Here is a 9,097-nt window from a genome sequence, read left to right on the forward strand (position 1 = left end):
TGGGAAGTAGAGGAGGATCCTTAGCTCCTGTTTGGAGCTGCATGGGCCGTCCGTTGTGCTCCACAGGGGTGAACAGAAGAGCACTTTGATGCACCAGGAAGGGTTAAGGTCAAACGTGGTTCTTCAGTCTGTCCCGTGGAAAACACTGGGATAGACCAGTGGAAATAACGCTTGGAAATAATACTTACTAGGTGTTGTTGATATTCAGTAAATTTTATGTTTTGTTATCTAGCTTGACCTAAAAATGTGACATTCAGGTAAACTAATATCAATCAAAGAGCTACCAACACAAATGTATCTGAGTACTTTGAAGGTTGAAGAAACCTTTTGTCTCTGTATCAGGGACTGTGCTGGATGGTTTCCAAATACTCACTTGTTTGTTTTTCTCAACTCCAAATGAAAAATAATACTGTTCTCATTTTATCAATGACTAGTACACCTAAGTTTTTCCTTCATCAATTATTCGTAATGGATTTTTGTGTTCTCATAAGGTATTTTTAAATGTGATTTTTGTACTGACGTTCTTTGGTGTCATAAATATTACCAACATATTTACAAGGAGAAATTACTAGAGTTTTCCAGTTGATAAAATATGGGACTAATTAATGTTTACCGAATTCCTTTGGCATTGTGTTTTTCTTTTTTTTTTTTTTTTTTAGAACAGGTTGAGAATATCCCTTATCCAAAATACCTAGGACTAGAAATATTTTAGGTTATAGTTTTTTTTTTTTTTTTTTTGAGATTTTAGAGTACTTGCATATGTTTAATGAGATATCTTGGGAATGGGACCCAAATCTAAACACAAAATTTATTTATATCTTATATATACCTATATTCACTGCCTAAAGGTAATTTTATATATTTTTTAATGTACCTGCATTTTGACTGTGACTTGTCACACGAGGTCAGGTGTGCACTTTTGAACTTCTAGTGTTGCATTGATGCTCAAAAAGTTTTGGGGATTTTTGGATTAGGAATGCTCACTCAGCCTGTATCTGTAAAACTGATAAAGGTCGAGTTACTTAATCTGTCTGCAGTCAACTATTGATGCTAAGTCAATGAGTAAACATGGTAATTAAACAGACTCTTAACATGAACATTATTTTTAAAATGAGAGTCTTCTTGTGTTTATGTGTTCTATTTTCAAGGACATAGGATATATAGAGCAGATTTACTTCTATACTTTTGCAACTTGGAAAGAGGGAAATGGGTAAGACTCTAAAGTAAACTTTGATATCTTCAGAAATACTATGTATTAAGAAGAACAAAGCTGAAAATTCTCAGTCTAGTTAAATCTCTTTAAAATAAATGCACTTAGTTTCTGAAAGTTTCCTTCAGTGAAATCAATTTTTACTTTTTTGGTTTATTACTCATCTTAAGTGGATGGCTTTTCCTAGCTGGTGATGGACACTTTCCAAGGTTAGAAGGTTATGTTTATCTAAGAAGTCGAATGCCTGACTGCTTATCTGAAGACCTTCCCTGTGTGAATCGATGTGAAAAGCCTCAAGGAAAAGGGAGATCTTAATTTTTAGACTAGCTTTTTAAAATTGAAAAATGCTATATGAACGTTTAAGTATAGTTACAATAAAAATAAAAATATAATTTTATATCAGGGAAATATCGTCAGTTCCATTTTACTTATAATTTTTTGCTTTATCCAACTTCTTGGTGTGAAATGTTTGATGCTACTATCTTTGTTAAAAGTTAAAATACTAGTTGTTACAAATCCCTGGAAAGAGAAGACTCTGGACAAGGTAGCTGTATGAATGTCATAAAATGAAATGGAATATGGATCGTGATTTTAAAAGAGGAAATAACTTTTTTCAGAATCAATCAATAACCAGACCGTCCATAGTGTGAGGATTATCATTTGTCTGAGACTTACAAATTTGAGGGGCAAGGCAGGTGCTCCAATGATTGAATAGAAGGAAAAACTCTGAAAAGGAAATACATTTTTACTTTCAAAATATGTTGATTTTTATTTTGTATATTTGCTTCTGTCCAAATAGGCATAGGAGCAATTGGTAACTCAGACAAAACTGCTGCTTCATTCAGATTAATTCAGTTACAAACTCTTTGAGTTTTAACAAAATTACTTGAATAATAAAGTAGGTCTTGTAGAGAGATATTTATTTTGGAGCGGGTACATGTGCTAAAAATTTCTAATGAAAATAGTAGACACACTGGGTAAATAAATCATTAGCTTGAGAACATTTGCACAGTTCACTAATCTCTAATGGTTGATGGATGCTATGAAGCACATTCGTATAAGCCAGGACACAAAAACATGTCTGCGAGCTGGGGTTAATAATTTATCGTCTGATTCTCTCAAACGACATTTCAAAAAGGGCAATCTTATCTCCCGTTAAAATTCAGAATCAAGAGGACACAAATAGAAAGGTTACTTGCAAATCAAACCAGGCAGGGGCAGTTAGGCAGTTTTATTTTGTTTGCTTTAAATTCTCATACTGAGGCAACTAAATCTCTGAAGGTTGAAATAAGATTTCATTCTAAAGTATTTTAGAAATTGTTCAGTACCTTAATTTCTATCAGATGTAGGCTATATTGGTAGAATATTAAGTTTTTGTGATGGAGTTGGAACATTGATGGAGAAATGGTTTATTAGCTGGCTTTATATCTGTGTGGATTACTTTTTCCAATCCCTTATCGTCTTGAGCACTTAAAACTCATGGGAAGGTCCTCAGATGAAAGAAGTTTGCAGATTGATTGCAGACCAAGAAGCTTTCAAAATGTATATTCATTTGGATAGATTCTGTTCTCCACTATAAAACATCCGTGGACATTGAAGTAGAGCAATGAGGACCCCTGAGCAAATGCTACTGACCTCTTACTAATTGACATTTTTTACCCATTTCTTGCTTTATTTATTTATTTTGGTACCAGGAATTGAACCCAAAGGTGCTTAACCATTGAGCTAAATCCCCAGCCCACTTTTTATTTTCATGTTGAGACAGGGTCTTGCTAAGTTACTTAGGGTCCTGCTAAGTTGTCGAGGCTGGCTTTGAACTTGTGAACATCTTGCCTCAGCCTCCTGAGTTGCTGGGATTATAAGTATGTGCCACTGTGCCTGACTTTTCTTGCCTTTTTAAAAAAACTTTTTGTTAAAAAACTTATTTACCAGAAGTAGGAATCTAAAGAATTTGGCTCTTTCAAAGGAGAACTACTGAAAACTGGCAGAACTGTGCTTTCTTCTTCTTCTTCTTCTTCTTCTTCTTCTTCTTCTTCTTCTTCTTCTTCTTCTTCTTCTTCTTATTATTATTATTATTATTATTATTATTATTATTATTTAGTGGTGCTGGGGATATAATCCAGAGCCTCATACATGTTAGGCAAGTGCTCTATCACTGAGGTTCATCCCCAGCTCCTGTGCTTTCTAGGTTCTAAGTCAACTACTTTGATTTTACATCTGAAGGCAATTTGTCTTCACATTGAGCAGGGAAGCTGACTCTTGAAAGTGGAGGTCCAGTGCCTGTGCCTCTATTGTGAGAGGTAGATTGATGCAATTGGCATATTAGAAAGGACCCCACAATACACCATGGGGAGGAGTACTAGAGCATCTGAATTCTGAGCAGATAGATGCAGGAAACAAGGTCTAGCCATGATGACTTTTTATTCAAGAAGAAAATTTAGTATGCTTAAAGGGGAGCATAAAAGATAATATGCATTGAAACAAAGGAAGAGTGACCTAAGATAAAAGGATGAAAAGATTGATGAACGAATTTGGGAACACTATTAAACAAGACAGCTTATAACACTAAAAAGACTCTCAACGAGAAACCTATTAACAGGCCCTGCAGCAGAAGCAAAGCATGGTGAATAGAGGTCTTTACATGTGGTGAAATTAATATAGTTTAGATTCTTGTTGGCAGCATTTGGGATTGCATATATGTATACACGCATATCTAAAATTAAACTTTTGGGGAAAATTGTATCAGATTATTCACTCAACCTTTGATTATCTAATTGGATTTTTCAAAATGAAACACACACATATGCATAATACATGCAAATATTCACATACACACAAATTAGAAGGGGATGGGGCTGAGCACTTGGAGGGTAGGCATGTTATTTAGTTTATCACTCACTCTAGGCTCAGGCAAAATCTCTCTCCAAACTCTGAGCATCAATTGGATAAGAATTGGCTGGAAAGAAGCCTCATTGTCTGTTTTGAATAGGGCGCTTGTGTATTATGAAACAGCACATCAGCTTTGTTGTCCTCTATCACAGTCATCAGGGCTAAGGTCAAAGAGGTCAAGACCAAGTGCCATGATGTGACTGCAGTGGTGGAGGTGAAGGAGGTTCTCAAGTCGTCTCTGGTGAACATCCCAAGGGACACCATCAACCTTCACACCAGCTCTGGCTGCCTGTGTCCTCCACTTACTGTCAATGAGGAGTACATCATCATGGGCTATGAAGATGAGGAGCGCTCCAGGTAACTCACACCTTGGGGTTCAGAATAATGTCTTTGCTTACCCTACCCTCTGAGTTTCTTTTTAGAGACCTTACTGTGGCATCCTTACCTTAGGACTTTTTGTCTTCTTGGATATTACAGAAAGGTTGTAACTGGATCCCTGAATTTCATATATTTGATAGCAAAGTTTGTGCATGCAATTTATGGGTGGGCATTTTTCTTCTGGAGACAGGAATCCTAGTTTTGTTTTTAACCATGACTCCCAAAAGGTTAACAATTACTGTCCTCAAACTGGGTTCTCCTATTCTAGTATAAACATATGTAGTCATTTTTGGCACTAGATTCCTTATGTTTTTTAAAAGCATGCTTTACTTTTTCAAAAATGGTTGCTTGTTTAAAAAAAACACAGGTTACTTTTGGTGGAAGGCTCTATAGCTGAGAAGTGGAAGGATCGACTTGGCAAAAAAGTTAAGGTAAGCCTATATTTCATGTTCAAAGTATTACAGTGTACAGAAAATAAAAGTAGAAAACCAGCCACCTGTCACAACCACATGAGAATATTAAAACTTTAAAATATAATATATAAAATGTGTGTGTGTACATATAATTTCTAAGAACTGAGTTTGCCAGCTTGTCTTTAATATCTCTTTCATTTAAGGAATGAGCTCCCTGTATATCAGAGATCAAACTATAGTTGCCACAACGACTCGTAAGTCAAGCTTTCTTTAGTTCATTTCTGGTAGGGAGGCTCCACATTATCATTAGGACCCCAGGCACCTGATTGCTTAATGCTTTGCCATGTTTTTAGGGTGCTGCTTTCATCCTCACAGTTATCTGGGGGTTACAAGATGGTTTCTGTGCCTCCAGCATCACATTTCATTTCAGGTAGAAAGAAAGGAGAGGTAAAAAGGGATTTCCAAGAGCTTCAGCAACTTTTTCTTAGGACTTTTGGTCAGAAGTGAGTATATATATCCATTTCCTAGCTGCAAGAGAGGCTAGGATTTTTTCCCCCTTTAGGTGTAAGGCTTCCTTGGACAAATTATGGTTCTGTAAGAAGGGAAAATAAATGGTGGTAGGAAAATACCAAAGTTGTCCAATGCACAGACAATAATTCCTATACACAAGGTTTAGCCTGAATCATCTGCCTGCCTGACCAAAGTAGGTCTTTTCAACAGTACTGTAGCTTTATTTTTAATCCAAGGATTCTTAGATTCTGGTATTGGTATAAAGAAAAATGAAGTAGGAAATTACTTCATTATAGAAGATTTCATTTCTTCTTACTGTACTAAGCAGATCTGTTTCAAAGAAAGGAATGTGGGGGGTGATACATAGGGGGTCAAAGAATCTCAAAGGATATGTGTTAGAGTGGGGGTGGGGGGTGGGAATTGTACCAAACATAATACATCCTCTTCCTTCTGCAAGTCTGAAGGCTTGGGAAACGTTTACAGAGTAAGTTAAACACCCCTGGGCAGTTGATCTTATACATCTGGCACTCGGCATAGCAGACACATTTGAATTTAAGTGACCTACAAAAAAATGTAGAGGGCACTCTTTTGCAGGGAGAAACTATCACTGGTTAAGTTCCCTTTTCTCCACATATTTGTCAAAGAGAGGTGCACTCCAAGTGCAGACTTATCACCATTCTAGGCTTATGTCTCTCTTCAGTTAGTTTGGTGTTTACTAAAGAAGTGGCTCTTCTTCAGCATGTTGGAATTTCTTCCTGTCCTTTTAATTTGGTTTTCTGCCTGCTAATGCAGAACAGGAATTTGTCCTAAATTCCTGTACTGGTTGGAAGGGCTTTCAACATCTCTGCTGCAGGGCGGGTAAGGAGCCTCACTGCTGCCCTTGTCCATAGGACTCCTGGCTTGTCTGTCCCTTCTCTTAGTAAGGGGACAATGTGTTTACCTTGCTTGCCATGGGGAACTCTGTGAGTACAGAGTTATTGTGAGATCATTTATGTTCACAGTCTGGATTTAAACATACTAATGGAAGAAGTAAACCAATAACTTGAACCATTTTTTATTTGTATGTACTTAATAGGGGCCAAAGTGTTTGAGTGGAAAGTCTCTTTGACCAGAATTGTTGAGATCCCTATTTTAGTTGACCAGTCAACTTGAGACTATACAAAATAGTCTTATGGAGGATATTAGTTTTTTATTTAATCAAAGTTGCCCTTTTCAGCTGATGTCTTCTCTATAGGTGGGTGGATTAAGTATTTTTAAAAGAAGTTTTTAGGGTTTTTTCCATCCAAATGATTGGTTTACCTAAGTCTCTGTTATAGCAGATTGTTCAAATCAAGATATTTGGATTGCCTTGGGGAGTTGTGATCAGAATTTTTTTTTTTAAAATATGGAAACTATAAGATAGTGGAGTAAAATATTCTGAAAAGAAGACTTATTTTCAGTAATAGAAAAATAGTAATAGCTAAGTTAGTATGTGCTATCACTAGATATTTTTAGTCAATTTTCAGAACAATCATAAATAGGTTCTATTATTAATTTCAGTGTAGAAATGATGGAAATGAGGTTCATTAAATTAAAAAAAAACTTTGCATTGTAAGTAAGTGGGGGAGTGAGGATTTGAACTTGAGCCATCTGATCATTAGCTTCTTGCTACTTAATGTGTGATCCTTAGACCAGCAACATAGGCATCACCTCAGAGAGTATTAGATATGATGACCTTGAGCCCCATCCCAGACCTACTAAATAAGAATGTACCTTTTTTTTTGTTTTGTTTTGTGTGTGTGTGTGTGTGTGTGTATATGCTGAGGATTGAACTCAGGTCCTCACTCATGCTAGGCAAGAGCTCTACTGCTGAGCTACATCCCTAGCCCAAGATCCTGAGGTGATTTCTGTGTTCATCAAAGTTTGAGAAATATATCTGTAGTCCTTATTCACCACCTACATTCTCAAACATAACTTCCATTTAATTTCTTGCATTATATGTAAACATTTTTGGCACTGTTAGTAAATGTGAAAGTGGTTATTAAAACATTGCAATTCTTGCTTTATAAAACAGAATGAAGTCTAGCACAATAACTCACAGTAATCCCAGTTACTTGGGAGGCTGCAGCCAGGGGATCACAAGTTCAAGGCCAGCCTGGGCAACTGTCTCAAAATAAAAAATAATTAAAAGAGCTAGGGATGTATTTCAGTGATAGAGCACACCAAGTTCAATCCCTACAACCACAAAACAGACCAAAGAAATTAAAGAAGGGCAGGATCTTGTCTGTTTTATTTGTTGCAGTTGGTAGACATTGTTTAGAAAAATATTTTAGAGACACCATCCCTCCATATTTTTAATTGCTCACATCAAACAGGTTTTATTTATTTATTTATTTTTGGTACCAGGGATTAAACCCAGGATTGCTTAACCACTGAACAACATTCCCAGTCCTTTTTATTTAAATATATTTTTTAGTTGTAGTTGGACACAATACCTTTATTTTATTTATTTATTTTTATGTGGTGCTGAGGATCGAACCCGTCCTTGCATCTGCTAGGTGAGCACCCTACCACTAAGCCACAATCCTAGTCCCCACTCCCAGTCCTTTTTATTTCTTATTTTGAGGCAGGGTCTTGCTAAATTATTTAGGGCATCCCTAAGTTGCTGAGGCAGGCTTTGAACTTGGGATCCTCCTGTCTCAACTTCCTGAGTCACTGGGATTACAGATGTGTGCCACCATGCCCAGTTCAAACAGGTTTTAAAAGTCTATACTGTTATGTTTTCTTTAGAGAAGAAGATGAAAAATAACCCCTCCTACAAATTCTGTATATAAATATTCCATTTGTATGTCACCTCAAGAAATACTCACAGATACTGGTAGATATTTGCATCACCATTTATAAATATGGAAATTTTAATTTTAAGCTTTGATATGAAAGTATTATTAAACATATTATCAATGCCCAACTTTATTATTTTTAAAATCTGAGCACTATGTTCATAGAGTACAGTTCCATTATTACCCTGGGATATGGATTTTATACTTTTGGGAAAGTAGCAAAGTGCTTTAGAGATCTGACCTGGCATTCTTATCTCATTGTTAAAAGTCATAGAAATAGTGACCCTGGTGATAGGTGCATATGACTTATTTTCGCTTTTAAATTTCACAGCGCTGGGATATGAAGCTCCGTCATCTTGGACTGAGTAAAAGTGACTCTAGCATTAGTGATTCCACTCAGAATCAGAAGTCTGGCAGGAACTCTAACCCCCGGCAAGCTCGCAACTAAATCCTGAAATACGAAGAGTAACATCAGTGGACTTCCTATTGAGACTCGCATTGCTGGGCTAGCAAAGGAAAATTGCACTATTGCACGTCACATTCTATTGTTTACTACAAAAATAATGTGGTAACTGGTATTACTTTTATTTTCTGTTTTTCTCCCCCACTCACCTTTTTAATGGCTTGGGGTTAGATCCTTAAATATATTACATTTCCTATTTTAGTAATCACGAAAAAACTTTTTTGGGGGGCAATAACAATAAATTAAACATGTTGATACTAGGGCCCCTTTGCTGGAGTTCCCAGATGTTAATTTCATGTTCTGCACCCAGATTGGAAAAACAAAATTGGCTGTAAGGAGAGATTTCTGCTATATGCAGAAAGCTAGATATGGTTAAAACATTCTCTTCTGATCTAATTATAGTCTTATTTTTGTC

General features: G+C 36.3%; 1 protein-coding gene across 1 annotated transcript in view; it reads left to right on the forward strand.

Annotated features, from left to right (window-relative positions):
• Positions 1-8,667, forward strand: part of Frzb (frizzled related protein) — a 28,790-nt gene extending 20,123 nt beyond the window's left edge. The window contains exons 4-6 of the mRNA XM_027943990.2: positions 4,252-4,456; positions 4,845-4,908; positions 8,551-8,667. Coding sequence (XP_027799791.1) covers positions 4,252-4,456; positions 4,845-4,908; positions 8,551-8,667 — 386 coding nt within the window. The remainder of the gene's footprint in view (positions 1-4,251; positions 4,457-4,844; positions 4,909-8,550) is intronic.
• Positions 8,668-9,097: the final 430 nt, after the last annotated feature.

Source organism: Marmota flaviventris, chromosome 11 (assembly GCF_047511675.1).
Source record: "Marmota flaviventris isolate mMarFla1 chromosome 11, mMarFla1.hap1, whole genome shotgun sequence".
Lineage (NCBI taxonomy): Eukaryota > Metazoa > Chordata > Mammalia > Rodentia > Sciuridae > Marmota > Marmota flaviventris.